The following is a 15,206-nucleotide window of genomic DNA, read 5'->3' as shown; positions in this document are numbered from 1 at the left end:
ATAGCTCAGCCTGGCCCTTCGAGTCTTCATCTGCCTGAATCTCCTCCAGATCTCCCTCGAAAAAGTCTTCATACGCTTCCTGGTGACCTTCTCATTCTTTTGCAGCCAAAAAGAAGCGAATATTGTGTTGTGGTGGTGCCGCCCTGCGTCCCTCAAACCACCCCCCTCAGCCCCGATTCACCTTCACCTTTCACCTTTCCCAAGGCCACACAGCAAAAATTTCTCCTCCTCCCACACCACTCTCAATTTTCTTCCACACCAAGCTCAGGGCCTCGCGTCTCCCTGGAAGGAAATTTTCATCCCAATCACGCCTCTCCTTGCTGCGATTCGCGCTCTTTGCGTCTCTTCTCCTTTGGGATCTCCTCCTCTCGTTGCTTCCTCCAAGTCAATTCACTCCAAGCATCACCATTTCCCAATCTCGCGATGCGCAAAGCTCTCGCTCCCATCGCGGTTCTGGCCGCCCAAGCCGGTGCGGTCGTCATCCCCGTCGACGTCGCCAGTGCTTCCCACCAGGCCCCCGTCGCCGCCACCGAGATCACGTTCAAGGCTTCCAATGGCTCTGACGTGATCCTCAACATCGGCAAGGGCTTCGCCATGGTCGAGGACATGCGCAACAAGTCTTCCCCGGCCCTCGCCAAGCATATCAAGATCGAGCCCGCCAAGGGCTACGCCGAGCTCTGCACCATCCGCGCCACCAAGAGAGCCGGCGCCGGCATGCCTCGTCGCGACGACTGCCAGGCCCTCCACGACTATGTCAAGGCCCACAATGCCCTCGTCTACTTCGAGGACCACGACGTCGACCTTTCTCGCTGGGCCGAGGTCTTCTGGGTCGGAACCTGTGCCTTCCGCAGCCAGACCTTCAACCGCGACGTCGTCTTCAGCAACGCCGATGTCACGCGCTTCCTCGAGAGCGCCCTGAACCGCCGCGCCTGGACTGTCGATGGCCGCCTCTCTGCCTCTAGTGAAGCTGACTGCGCCGTTGTCGACGGCGAGCTTGGCTGGGCTCCTATGTTCTGGCGTCTCCAGGAGCGCGCCGCCACCGAGTCCCTGGCCGGCGACAACGCCCTCGACATTCGTGACGCCAAGGCCCTTGGCCCCCTCGTCGTCAAGACGGCCGACATGATCCCCAAGGACACGTCCGCCTACATCATGAACGACAGAATCCCCATCGACACCAACCTGGGCGCCCTCGTCAACGTCACGGCCAGCAACAGCACCCTCGCCAACAACACGGCCGGCGACAGTACCCTCGCCAAGCGCTTCCTGCTCACCACCGGCGGCGACATGGAGGGCCCCTACTGCAAGCCCACCTGGCTGACATCCTCCTGGTCCGAGTCCAACATCCCTCGCAAGGTCGACTGCGAGCGCCTCGCCAAGTTCGTCCAGAACAACAGTGCCCGCGTCAAGTTTAAGGACCGCGACGTTGGCTACTGGGCCAAGTTCGCTGCCCACGGCACCTGCGGCATCATGTTCAAGACCACCAAGCCCGGCATCGTCGTCACCAACAGAGACATGCTCCGCTTCGTGGACAACGTCATCCGCTGGGAGGAGTGCAACACAGATGACGGCGGCGTCACCGGCAAGATGGGCGTCTGGTGCATTCTCGACGGAAGCAGGCCCATCCACAACGGCGAGTTCAGCCTCTTCTGGCGCAACCCCAACCTCCCCTCCGGCGAGCTCGACCGCCGCGACAACGACATCGACGCCGACGCCTTCAAGACCCCCGACTACAGCAACATCAAGCTCGTCGAGGCCAACGCCACCGAGCCCAAGGCCCCTACCGACGACCCCGCCCACGTCACCTGGGTCGACGTCGCCGTCCTTAACAAGAACGGCAACAACGCCACCTTCCAGGTCAACGGCAACGTCCGGTCCGAGGTCAAGACCCTCGGCGGCAAATCCGAGCAGGTCATCACGCCCCTGGGCTCCTCCAAGCGCTGCAACGGCAAGACGATCTGGATGGGCGGCGCGCACAAGGACTCGGCGCTCATCGAGGACTGCAAGACGCTCATGATCTACATCCGCGAGCACCGCAAGTTCTGGATGTTCAACGCGGACGAGGTGCGCGCCGCGCGCGTCGGCGACCTGACCCCGATCATCAAGTACCAGACGTGCCACTTCGCCTACGGCCCGCGCTACTTCAGCGTCATCGGCAACATGGACATTGAGCGTCTGCTCGAGGGCGCCATCGAGCACCTCGACAACACCCACGGTCGCATGCGCGGCTGGGGCAACATCGGCTGCGACCTCGAGGAGCAGTTCGGCAACAAGGCCCACGGCGCCTGGCAGATCTACCCCTAGAGAGATTCGGTTCTTTCTTTCAGATGGGGTTCCCGCTTGGGTTCTTTCGGTCAGGTTCTGGAGTGGTATCAGTGGTTTGAGACAAGGACTTTTGAGGTTTTCGAGACGGACGGGCAGAGAGAGATTCAGACTTGCAGAGATGATTAATTGTATCAGTGGCTTCGCGAGGTGGTCATAGGGCAGATTATGCAGCAGTCTTTAATAGGTAGCCCGATAATGCGTACGGCTTATGCAACGCAACATTTCTCTCGTGTTGACTTGACTCGTGATGATGTTTTTTGGTGTTTCTTCCACGATCGCTTCAAAGCCTGTCCCCTGCTCAGCCGAAGCGGGGCACTCGCGACCACGACCATCCAAGGTCTCGTTGCACCTGCCATTGTTCTGTCAGATAACCACCGTCCAAATCGCGATCCTTCTACTTGTCCGTGATGAATCTTGATCTCGTTGGAGAAATGCGAGCTTCGAGAGAGGTAAACGACCCGCCGATCACCGGTTCCCCGACTTCTTGGCGGAGTTGCTCTGATTCGCCCGCCCACGTGGCGGAATGAAAGAATCCTACAGGATCAACCACCATCACGAGAATATTTTGCCTCGCGACAGGCAGCCAACTTTGGATCTTTGTTTGTCTATTGCGTTCAGGCTATCATCTCTTGCGGTGCGATTGCCGTTTCTAAGCTCGTTGGACAAGCCATCGACCGCCGCTAGTCTCACTCAACCGCCGTCGGTCGCATTCCCCGCCCGTTGGTTCGACTCGAGCAGCCGTTTTTGACCCTGACCGCGAGAATAGGGAAGCCATGGTGCCAAATATTCTACCAAACTGGGCCAGAGTGTGAGTCACCTATCCTCATAATCGCCTTTGCCTCGGGGGCAACATCGAGACCTCCCATACTGCACCCGGGGCGAATGCTGACTTCCCTCAGAGCCTTGAGCATCGCAACCATCACATCGTACCTTCCTCAGTACCACCGCATCCTCGAGCAGGGCCACTGCGACGGTCTGTCATTGTACTACGTCCTCTTCAATCTCATCAGCGCAACGGAGCAGCTCACCCTTGGCTTCTTCCTCAACGTCAACGACACGGGCAGACTTCGGGGCGATGCCTTTGTCAACGACCCCGCAACAGCAGGCGACTGGCTCAACTTCATCCAGCTTGTTGTTGTCTGGCTGTGCTCTCTTTTTCTGTAAGCAGACCCCCAAGCATCCCTTGCTTCTTGAAGACGTCGGGTGGCTAACATGTGGGCAGACTGTTTCTAAGCCTTCGTTACTCGGCATCAAACACCAGCCGTCAAGCCACGCGGTACAGCGTCGGCGTCATCTACGTGGTTTTCATCCTGATTTCCCTCGTCCCGGCCATCTTCGACGCCATCTTCCCGGACTCGCGCTCCGAACCGAGAAATTGGGGCCGTGACCTCTTTGTCATGGGGCACTACCTCATCCTGCTCCCCGTATCGAGCATACTCGTGCTCGCTTCTGCCATCCCGCAAGCTCGAGAGATACAGCGCCAGCCAAGCCCTGGGGCTACCAGTGTGCCAGGCTTCGCCACGCAGACCGTTGTCTTCGCGGCATTGGCAATTTCGTGGATGGTCCGGGTTAGGTATCCTCCGTACTCACCCTCTTACGATGGATGGTATCGTCTGGTTGGATGGCCAGTGGTCAACAATGGTCTGTTTTCTATCGTTCAGGGCATGCTTCTGTGGATTACTCAAACTAGATCAACACCAGACCACGGGGATACGGAAACGCAACCTTTGCTATCAGGATAGATTCGTGATGCCAGGAAAGAGCATTTGGGCTTGGCTTGGAGTAGGACGTATTATGTTTTTATTCAGCTACCATTTATCAATACTCAGCATGCCTACCCGGCCTCAAAGCACTTTTCCCTTCTTCCGCCAATTCCCTTGCATCCTGCGCTGGATAGGGCAGTGTTTCCTTTCGAAAACGCCAGCCACGTTGTCGTGCCTTCCCACGAACCTCTCCATGCATTCCAATATTTTTGCCAACGCCCCATGTAGACGGCCAGCCAGGTCTGATGAGAGATTCTGGTCGCTCACCAGCAATGCGCCTGGTGACGAACACGTCCCTCTCTGCAGCGCGCACCATCTCTTGAACACTGGTGATTTCGCAAGTCAGGATAGGGAATCTCGCAAGGAAGGGGTTCGAAGGGTCCACATACCGGTTTCCTGCAGTCAATTCTTTGCTCTCCGTGCTTCTGGTTGATTACACACTGATTCGGGCCGGCGAGGCATTTCTGGCAGTCGGTGTCAGTGGTCACTCCGGCTGTGTGTCGAGGCTGCTGAGGGTATCACTTACGCCGTAGTGCTTATTTCCACCAATGCCGGCGGCCATCGCTGCGTCGGTGTCGGGGACGGCAGACGCGTTGGCGCCCAGGCCGAGGAGGATGGTGGCGGCGATGAAAGTAGGGAACTTCATGTTTCGTTGACGTTGAGACGATGTTGTGTGGTTGGAGCTGCCAAAAGATTGCGTGGAGTGCCGGGACGGATGCCTATTGAACGTGATGTTGTTTGGTTGAAGTCAAAAGATGGCTGAGGTGCCGGGACGGACGGCTACTTAAATGTTCTCTGGTTGGCAGTTAACGTCACATTTCGCACTTGCTGCTGTCGGTGTCGCCTTCCTCGTTCTAGACTGACAGACTGGTGACATCTCTAGATAAGCAAGAGCATCTAGCCCGAGAGGCAGGAGCATATACCTGCACCTACTCCAGAAAGCACCAGACGTAGCGCTCCGTGCTAGGAATGGCAGTAGTACCTGCCATTGACAGAGGATGCAGCCTACGTAAGGCAAGCACCTGCCTACCTAGGTACCTTAACTTATCGAGATGCATGCATGCCTCCATGTGGAAAGCACAGTGCCAGGCAGGCAGATCGGGAATGAGGAGGTTTGAGGAAGTCGCAGGTGACATGAAGTTGCCGCGCCAAAGGCTGACACCAGGATGACGCTGTTCTCAAGGTTGACTTCGGCCATAAGCGCCCCTTACTCATCTTCATAATTCACATGGAATCCCATGTTCTCGCTTTCACCCTGATGGTGTGCAAAGTTCCGGGACAAAAGGGTTATTTCCGGGCGCCATTGATGTGGACCTGACGGTTCACGACACCAACATCAGGCACAATGTAAATGTAGACTTGCAAAAAATAGAAACGGCCACCAGTTTGGCAATATCTACATGCTGCGTCTGCTATCACCTGAACAACGTGTCCGGCCTGTAAGCCTTGGTGATAGCTCAGTCACACAACTCGGGTGAAGCCTTTTCATACACAAATCGCTAACAACTACGCCATAAATTCGAGCGTCGTATGGAGACGAATTTTCGGTACAGAGCTATTAACTTCATGATATTTACTTCTATTCTTAGTTTTTCGGTGACTACGTATCGAATATTTCTGCCGACGACCTAGCAACTTGTGGCCCTTCAGAATATTGCAATTATCCGTCGTTGATATCAATATCTCACCTCGCTAGTCCGGTCTCATGTCGATCAGTGTCTCTTACTCGTCTTTCTGCACCTCTTTCCCATAATACAGACCCGTTTCGAAGAATTCCATCAACTTTATGTAAAGATACAGATCGCTCCCATCAGTATGTTCCAACCCGGAACTTGTGATGTTTAGCGCCTTGCCATGAAGGCTAGCCACCTTGCGCCCAGGAGATATGCGTAATCGGTAACTGAAGGTCCCGCCAGCCTGCTATGAAAGATGAGCACTGTTTTCTTTCACTGTGTAAAGTTGGCGGCCCGCGTTGTCCAGGTGCGCGCGATTGGTTCCGATGCACCAAAATTCGAGCCGTCGCAGTTGTGGCATTCTCTGGGCGACCTCTGCCATACAATCCAGTTCAGCTTGGGCATTGTATGCAAAGTCTCTCAGCCGTGTTGATGTCATGGAGGGGGACTTGAGGTTCGGCCACCGTGGAAAATTACCACCCAAGATATTTTCAACGGGATCTGAGGTTTAGAAGGTTTCCAAGTTCTGGCTGAGTTTGACAATTGACGAAGAACACGGATAAAATCGATCGTATGTTCGATCATATGGATCATAGCCGCTCGAGGCCATGTTTCTCACAGTAAGCGACTTCAACCCTAAGTAAGAAAATCGATTAATCGAATTCCTCCTTGAACATCGCCGGATTGCTGATTTCACGCCTATCGAATCCGTACTCGGTAACCAACGGATCTGTCGAAATTGTCGAGCAAATCATTGCTGGGAGTCCTCTAAAAGAGCAGCAGCGACATCTATCGACGATGTATTCCAGGTGTCGAATAGACCGCACGCAGTCGATGGTCTTCCCCTGCAGATCTGCGAGCTTACTTCCGTAGTGTATCAGATGATGGCCGCACGATCGCTTCTCGTGGATCTCAAGATGGACATATACTTGGTCGCGTCTCCAGCCACGCATCGCGTCGATGGTGCCGTCGATGAAATCCGCAAAGGCAGCGCCGAGTTGCATTTGGCGCCTCGGGCCATCCGTGACGATGGTGGAACTTGATGGATCAAAGTCTATGACAATGCTCAGCTTTTTGAGGTCCTGTATCCTTGGACCACGGACGATGTCAGCGAGTGTTGATGGAGTCGTTTTGCCTGACAAAATATTGGCGGTTGTCACGTAGAGCGTGACTTCCTCGAATAGGATGGGCTCGATGCGGTGTTGCCATGGTCGGCAGAACGTGGTGTATGGGGCTAAGCGTTCAGGTTTCAGGGCAAGGAGATATTCCAGGATTTGGAGTCTCAACTCATTGGGAAGCAACTCCCACATTTTGACGGTTGTGTTGATGATCTCCAAAGCGTAAAGAATCTGATTCTTTGGTGGGGCTATTTTTGTTAGAGTGGAGGTTGGCAAATCTTTGCATTTCCTGGCAAGAGCAAATTTCTGCAGCAAATTTCTACAATCCAAATCATGGATGGCCGTCTGCACGGACGTACCGTGACCTCTCACACTGCCTAGGTAAGGTACGCACACATTTCTACAACCTCGACGGACGTTGCCAAAAGCCATCTTTGCCGGTATCGCCAACTAAGGTGTGCAAGAAGCTAATGGCAGAATAGCTTACTAACAGTGTCATGAGAAGGCCTGCAAGGGCATTGCTAAACTCAGGCGCGCCAAGATACAAATCCACAATCAAGACAGTGTCGCCGTATGCTATGAGTCTATTTTTACGCATGATGATCAACGGCTTCAGGCTTGTCGAAGATGCTATTGATATTTCCGCCGCCTCCGTCGACAAAGTGTGTCTTATGACAAACTTTGGAGGCGCTGAAATGACGGTCTTCAAAGAAGCCGCTTGTGGGTTCCTCCTGATGGAAGTGGAACTTGAAGGGGGCCCATATTCTGCAACTCATGTAACATGGTGTTTGCAGTTTGAGGGGCATGACGTCAAAGAATACCATTTTCTGATCGGGATCTGTCGCGGACGAAAGGTTTGTGATGATTCTTGTTTAGACCAATGTTCCACCAGTTCCCTCCCCGCTTAGCTTCCGTTAGGTGCAACATCCGATCCTTTTCAGAGTGTATCGGTTCTTCATTTTTTGGGGTGTGAGTTTGAGGGATCGATCATGTGAGATAAGTGTGGGATTTCGTGGTGTCGGACACGCATTCAACCACTTCCGAGCCGTTGACCAAAGGCCGGGTCGGGTTCCGTCCTGACCGGAAGATAAGCGAGGAAGTACCGCATGCCACGTCGCAGGTCCCCTCACGACTACGCGCCAAACCACCTCTTTTGTTATTTCGTCAATCGAGCAGCCGTTACCTTCCAGATACTGGTAGGCATGGTCGTTCGGAAAGCGCACCAGAGGCGATGGTGCAAGCCTGTGACAAAAAGGAATACCATGAAGCTTAAGCTCTCCTGTTTGTTGACGGGTCAGGAGTGTCAGTGTGCGACATCAGTGTATGGTAGAACGTGTGGTCCTATTTTTTCGGTCGGTCAATGATGATGTCAGTGCCATCGTCGTAGATTGTCACCAGCGAACTCTCGGATCTGGGGATCGCTGCCGGACCGCTCAGGCGTACTGCTACCATGTACAACTTTTGGGGCTTGAGCGACTGTCTGACGGCGACGTTTCGTTTAACCATCGATAACTTACGCCATTCGTTGTTCCTTGGGTTGGCGCAGTTATCTCCACATCTACCGTGTCGCGGGAGATGTTGGGAAAGAGATATTCCCGGAGGTGGAGCACAGAACCAATGACTTCGGAAACGTTGAAGATGTGTTCAACGTATGGAACATTCATGACGTGAGTGGGGTGAGAGCACACTAGCCACAGATAGCTTGCAAGGCTAGTCGAGAGAAACAACTGTGCAACAACAGCCACTCTTGTGCAGATGACTACCGAGAGGCTGAAGACGGCAAAGGCTTGTGATTGAGTATGAGCCTCGGTCCGTACACTACGATGACGATGAAAAGTAGGTATATGCAGTAATCGTCTACGATTGGAAGTGGAATGCCCTACCCCTCACTAAAGCAATGAACTTGATGTTGCACAAAGTCCTGTCATGGGGTTTGTCCTCTAGCATTCACATCGGACGATATCGGCACCACACTAATGTCTTGTTCCCAATCGAGGTGCGCCTTGCACCTTCTGGGTGAGTACGAGATACCTCGTCCAAGCCATCGTCGGTGCAACAAATGTGTTGGCAAACTGGGAAGATAAGTGTTTCCTGCATATTATTAGATTCGTTAGTAGAGTACTACAAGAATCATGAATGGCAGTGGTATGGGCCCCTTCAAAGGGTATCAAAAAGAGTACTGGTGATGCTTAGTGTTAACATTGGTAAGGTGAGAATATCGGAAGCAAGATCTTTAACACAGGCCCCGGGCATCAACAGCTGTAATAAACGTCTTATAACTTTGCCAAGGCCTTCCCATCGTCCCGATTCAATTTCCCAATCACTTCTTCCTCGTCACCACTGCAGAGTCATAAACCCTCCTCAGAATCATTGACACAGCCAACAATTCTCACATCTCTGCATCATGAAGGATCCAGTCCACATAAACGGGAAAAAGGCCACCCATAGCCTTTTATACAAACACTTTGAAAAGAATCCTGCTCTGGTAATTACTTCGGGAAAGGGCATCTACCTCGAAACCGAGGATGGTCGCAAAATACTCGACGCCACTTCTGGGGCTGCTGTCTCGTGCCTTGGGTTCGATAATCAACAAGTGAAGCTAGCGGTTATTGAACAACTCTTGAATATCCCCTATTGTCACCCTGGATTCTACCAGACGAAAGTAGCGGAAGAACTTGCCTCGTTGTTAGTTCAATCGACGCATGGGCACATGGGCAAGGCAATTTTGTGCGGATCTGGTAAGGACTTTCACATACCTTGAACCTTACCTTATCACCCTTTCCGGCAGACTTTGACTAGCTTGCATTCTAGGATCCGAGGCAATGGAAGTCACGATGAAGCTAGCCAAGACCCACTTCACGCACCTGGTCACCCCTGAGCCCGAACGCACGAGATTCGTTGCTAGGGTCCGATCTTACCATGGCGCGACCCTGGGCACGCTGGCACTTGGAGACTGGAAACCTCGGAAGGTTCCCTTCGACTCTATGGTCCCCAAAATCACGACGCATGTCTCGGCCTGTGGCACCTATCGCGGGCTGCGGCATGGGGAGACAGAAGAAGCTTATGTCGAAAGACTTGCCCAGGAGCTCGACGATGAGTTCCAAAGAGTCGGGCCAGAAAAGGTTTGTGCCTTCGTGGCTGAAACAGTGGGAGGAAGTGTGAGTCTCCGTCACTTTGCCCGTGCTGCTCCGCAAGACTGACTGGAACGTTAGGCGAGTGGTTGCGCAATTCCGGTTCCCGGCTACTTCAGAGCGATGAAGGCTGTTTGCCAAAAGTACGGTGCGCTTCTGATTCTCGACGAGATCATGTGCGGTATGGGGCGCACCGGATCTCTACATGCATGGGAGCAGGAAGGAGTAGCCCCAGACATCCAGGCCGTGGGGAAAGGGCTGGGCGCTGGATATGGTGCAATCTCGGCTGTTCTGGTCAACTCTGACCTTGTCAGCTCGTTCAAGAGGGCTGGAAAGCCCTTTCCACACGGTCAAGCATACATGGCCTATCCATTGGCCGTGGCCGCGGCCCTGAAAACGCAGCAGATTATCCGGGAGCACAACCTCGTCAGTAATGTGGCAAAAGTGGGGAAGTATCTCGAACAACAGCTCAAAGACCGGATTCTTCCTCTCCCGTTTGTAGGAGATGTGCATGGCCGTGGGCTATTTTGGGCCGTTGAATTCGTTTCGGAAAAGACGACAAAAGCTCCATTTCCTTCCAGCCTGGACGTCAACAACCTGCTCCACGCCAAAGGTCTCCAGCCTGGATACGACATCTCCCTATTCCATGCCGGTGGAACATATGACGGCTATGCCGGGGACCACTTCCTGATATGTCCACCTTACATCGTGACTGAGAACGATATTGATGAGATAGTCAATCGCACCATCCGAGTTATCGAGGATACCTTTACCGACCTCAGTCAGACTGTACTATGGAAGAAGCTTTCATTGAAGCCTTGGGGATGTTGACCGGCCGTTGAACTTGATCTAAAGAGGGCAACCCACCTAGCAAGCTGGGACGGATGGAAGCTGTATAGTTGAATGAAAGATGGTAGGCTTGATTGGCTATAGGGTGAAGAACATTCTGACGAAGCAAAGAGTAGAGCAAGATTTTGGATAGGATTTAATTTGCGGAGAGATCCTACACGAATGAACATGTCTATCATTCTTTAGCTCACGGCTTCCAAAGATCCACCACTTCAATTTGCCTGTTCAATGATTCTGATCAACTTAGAGCTCTTATGAACGGACCCTAGGAGTTAAATATTTGGTACGTACAGCTCCAGTACGCCCCGAGCTCTCAAGACACTCGAGATTGAACGTCTCAGAGGTAGGTAGTCGATTTGGAGCCGGGGTCTTACCGTTAGTAATGAATTTGAGCGAAGTGCGCGTAATGAGTCCACAGAGAGAAAAATGGCGAATGCCTCTCGTCAGGGAGATTAGGAAGTTGGAATGCTGATGCAGCGCTAAGCGCGCCGAGGCCTTGGATGAGGAGGTGATACTCGGCAGCTTCCCGAGACATCCATGGGCCATGATCAGCTGTTATCAATGGAACCAAGAGGATGCTCGAGATTGTGGTTGGGAGATCTGCAGGTACGGATGTTGTGTACCCAATGAGGTGGCCCCGTGAAGCCAAGAGCGTGAGTTTCTTGGCCCGGGCTTCCGAGCTCTTGGAATGATCTGCCATCTACCTTGGGTTCCCCGCTGTCTCAACCTCGCGACGCGTTCGATTGATTATGTGCAAGATTTGCTATTATGAACTTTCAGTAATCTCTGCTCACTTCACTCGGAACTACGAATGATTTGGCTTACGGACAGACACTTGCCTGTCTTTATGTTTTGAACAAACATCATGTTGCTCGCCAACGTCACTTTTTCTGAGGTGCCAAGACTGACTGTATTCGGAAGGTGACTTTTAGCCAAGGACGAAATCGCGCGGGGAGATGGTGACGGTGAGGGGGTTGGGCAACCACCAAGTCTTACATGCAGCTCAGAGTACGAATATCCCAGCCGCCAAGCGAACGTCCATTACTGACGATCGATAGATTGAATTGAGTTTCAGGGCTTTTCACCACCGCATTCACACGGATGTGAGCTCATCAGGGTTCAGGCTGGGCTTGAGTGGATATTTCTACCTTCCACCCTCCCACTTCCATTTCCTGGGCCAGATCATCGACCGAAGCTGCGAGGGCATCATCTGAAGTAACAGCCGCTCGACGTCGTCCATTCCGAATCTCGTTCTCCGCTCAACGCGGCCGTCACAATGCGCGTTACAACCTTTCTTGCGGGTCTCGCTGCCTCTGCGGCGGCAGAATCCATTGCGAGCGATGCCTCCAAGCTCTTCACCTTGGAGACCGCGCCCGGTGAAACCGTCACCGTCACGGAGGACCAGAAGTGGGAGATGATGGACGTAGGTAGCCGCACGTCTCTCTAAAACACTTTTATTGACACTTCCAGAAACGCATCCACTTCTTCGACATCACGGAATGGCCTGACTCCCCTGCGGCATCGACTGGAGATTTCAAATTGGCAGCGGCTCTCCCGTTCCCGACCGAGATGAACCAGACATCCCACGTCAACGCTCTTACCCCAAAGCTTGACAAGTCTCGCATGCAAGCCCATCTGGAGCGTTTCTCGACCTTCCACAATAGGTACTACCTCTCTCGCACAGGTGTTGAGTCTGCCGAGTGGCTGTTCGGCCAGATCTCCGCCATCGTTGATGCCGCTGGACACCCTACCGCCAATGTCCGTTACGTTAGACATACTGCTTGGTCGCAGCCCAGTATCATTGTCACGATCCCTGGCCAGAACCAACGTACCGTTGTAGTTGGCGCCCATCTGGACTCCGTGATCTCTGGGGATAGAGGTGCAGGACGTGCACCCGGAGCCGATGACAACGGGTCCGGCAGCGTGATGATTCTCGAGGTGCTGAGAGTCGCCTTGACGGATCCAAGGATCGCGGCGGGAGAGTTGCTGAACACCGTTGAGTTCCACTGGTATGGCGCCGAGGAGGCCGGACTACTTGGTAGCCAGGACATCTTTACGCAGTATAATGCAAGCCGCCGTCAGGTTGTCGCCATGCTCAACCAGGACATGGTCGGATACGTTGGCCGAGATGGGGTCGAGAGATTCGGTGTCGTCACGGACTGGGTTGATCTTGATCAGGTCGCGTTCATGAAACGGGTGATTGATGCGGTAAGTCTGTCGACCAGACTTGTGGTGGCGAAGGACTAATGGTATGCAGTACACCGACATCCCGTATGAGGAGACCGTCTGCGGATATGCTTGCTCTGATCATGCGTCGGCCAACCGCAACGGATATCCTTCATCGTTCATCTTTGAGGCGCCTTTTGGAAACCACAATCCATACATTCATACCCCCAACGATACGATTGAGCATGTTTCTTTCGATCACGCACTCCAGCATGCGAAGATGACAACGGGATTCGTCTTCGAGTTGGCGTACTGGCCTTTTGCATGAGCCATCTTGCACAACGAACAGCTGGTCACAGAACTTGAAATTTCAACTGATGAAAACAAAACCTAGCTTAATTACACCTCACTGGCCCTATATGAGAGGCACGACATGTTCCCAAAGACCCGACTCGAGTATCTTGGTACTATCCGAGGCGGTTCGAATGAGAAAGGCTACCATTAGACATCGATAAATGATAACATCGTCGACATCCCTTGTGTTCTGGTCTCTATGGGCGTGAGCTTGGTCCCAGGAAGACCAATCGCTCTCTGAAGCAGAATTTTGGACAAAAGTGCTCGCAGTCTATCCAAAAGTTGGTGCAAACCGGCTGCGTCAGAGCCTTCTTCGAAATCAAAGCCTGTGAGGTGTTTCAAATGGCGCCCATGTTGCCTTGCTTTCTCAGCAAACGGGTGTAGATGAAGGAGCTGCTCCTTGCTGCTGGCGATCTCAGGCCCGGGACTGACTACGTCATGATTATGTTCCGTGTCATATGTTGAGTTTAGAGCCTCGTAGATATTCTCATCCAGGTTGAAGCTCTTCACTAGGTTTTCAAGTGCTTGTAGGGTCTTCGAATGCCTACAACGAGTCGTGTCATGTCTGCAATGTTGCTGGTTTGCAGTGTGTGTCGTAACTTGGCCAGAGCCATGCCCATCAAATTGACACCAACTAGAATTGGTGTCAGAGCCACAATCTTGGACATTATTGGCCATCTCCTCGGCGCGAAGTAAGAGCAATGTCGTGCTGCATACTACCGCAGCCTGGAACTCGACATCATCCCTTCCGCTGTCTTGAAGCCATTTGTCGACGTCCTTCATTTGCTGAAGGACTACCCATCGCAAAGCTTTCTGCAATCCAAGTGGGAACTTGAGGAACCATTGTCTAAGCTTTTGCGGGCTGTGAAGTGACTTGAGACATAGTTGAAGAACCAAAAGATAGCCTTTGATGGGTTCCTTGGACTCCAAGTCAGCAGCTTGTAGTGCTGCGGAGGCTTCAGCTTTGATCTTCTCAGCCAAAGCTGTTTCTTCGGCAGTTCTTTGTGCCTTAAGCATAGCATGGCGTCGATTTCTTCCTTGAGCCAATTTTGTTGTCATTCTGGCCGCTTCCTCTGCTTTGTGCTTGTTCTTGGTGATTTGTTCGGCTTTGCGATACTCGAGATTTCTTGTTTCTTTGACACGTAGCTTCTTGTCGTCGAAAGCCCATTGTAATACCCGTGCAATTTTGGCGAGCTCCTCAGGGCTGTCTGCAGTTGTTCTATCACGGATGCTGAAATTGAACCAAACGAAGTGACAAACAGCTTGCAGAATCATGGTAATGACGAATACAGTGGCAAGCACACCGACGGGAACCGTGAACCAGGAAGTGATCGGATCCTAGTTAGTTTGGGCATCTTACTCTCGGTGCTGCTCGTTCAGAAACTGGAGCAAAGTCCGCAGGAGACAGTCGGTCGAGTTGCTGTCCTCAGGGCAGCTAGAGCCGTCAGGAATCATCGCGTAGGAGTAGTATGGTAAGACAGTTTGACTCCGTGCACGTATTCCTGCCTTAGGGTAGTTTGGGTTGTCATGCCATGAAGTCTGACTCTCCAAGACAACCTCCTGTCATTGCTCAATTTTCGGGATGGAGATGAGTGAGCGGGAGTAACTGTGAAGACGATGCTTGCGACGGAGCCGGCTGATTTGGCTACGGATACTGGGGTTGTTTTGTTTTAATTTCCCTCGGTTTTCTATCGGGAGCCTTGCGGAGGCCACCACAAAATCGTCATATGATAGCAACTGCGGACTACTAGCGAGCTGTCAGACCCGCTGAGAGGTGTAATCAACCAACGGCGATCTGGAAATATAGTCCGGATTCTGAATCACCATTGC

The 15,206-nt window shown here is 52.8% G+C and overlaps 5 protein-coding genes across 5 annotated transcripts; 4 read left to right on the top strand and 1 right to left on the bottom strand.

The window, feature by feature from the left end:
- Positions 1-1,149: 1,149 nt before the first annotated feature.
- On the top strand, positions 1,150-2,301 carry CGCA056_v005670 (uncharacterized protein; the record flags this gene model as incomplete). The annotated part of the gene is made up of 1 exon (XM_037320921.1): positions 1,150-2,301. One exon carries the CDS (start codon positions 1,150-1,152, stop codon positions 2,299-2,301), a length of 1,152 nt encoding a protein of 383 aa, XP_037181280.1.
- Positions 2,302-3,095: 794 nt separating this feature from the next.
- CGCA056_v005669 (uncharacterized protein) lies at positions 3,096-4,064 on the top strand (the record flags this gene model as incomplete). Its single annotated transcript, XM_037320920.1, has 3 exons — positions 3,096-3,130; positions 3,222-3,482; positions 3,545-4,064. 3 exons carry the CDS (start codon positions 3,096-3,098, stop codon positions 4,062-4,064), a joined length of 816 nt encoding a protein of 271 aa, XP_037182298.1.
- Positions 4,065-4,348: 284 nt separating this feature from the next.
- CGCA056_v005668 (uncharacterized protein) lies at positions 4,349-4,731 on the bottom strand (the record flags this gene model as incomplete). Its single annotated transcript, XM_037320919.1, has 3 exons — positions 4,349-4,411; positions 4,475-4,549; positions 4,612-4,731. 3 exons carry the CDS (start codon positions 4,729-4,731, stop codon positions 4,349-4,351), a joined length of 258 nt encoding a protein of 85 aa, XP_037182297.1.
- A 4,979-nt stretch (positions 4,732-9,710) lies between these two features.
- On the top strand, positions 9,711-10,838 carry CGCA056_v005667 (putative aminotransferase; the record flags this gene model as incomplete). The annotated part of the gene is made up of 2 exons (XM_037320918.1): positions 9,711-10,034; positions 10,089-10,838. 2 exons carry the CDS (start codon positions 9,711-9,713, stop codon positions 10,836-10,838), a joined length of 1,074 nt encoding a protein of 357 aa, XP_037182292.1.
- Positions 10,839-12,132: 1,294 nt separating this feature from the next.
- lapA (Leucine aminopeptidase A) lies at positions 12,133-13,350 on the top strand (the record flags this gene model as incomplete). Its single annotated transcript, XM_037320917.1, has 3 exons — positions 12,133-12,279; positions 12,327-13,064; positions 13,114-13,350. 3 exons carry the CDS (start codon positions 12,133-12,135, stop codon positions 13,348-13,350), a joined length of 1,122 nt encoding a protein of 373 aa, XP_037182291.1.
- Positions 13,351-15,206: the final 1,856 nt, after the last annotated feature.

This window comes from Colletotrichum aenigma, assembly GCF_013390185.1.
Source record: "Colletotrichum aenigma strain Cg56 chromosome Unknown KSG_Cg56_contig03, whole genome shotgun sequence".
Classification (NCBI taxonomy): Eukaryota; Fungi; Ascomycota; class Sordariomycetes; order Glomerellales; family Glomerellaceae; genus Colletotrichum; species Colletotrichum aenigma.
Note: the sequence above shows the minus strand (reverse complement) of the source record. Positions and strands in the feature narration are given on the sequence as shown.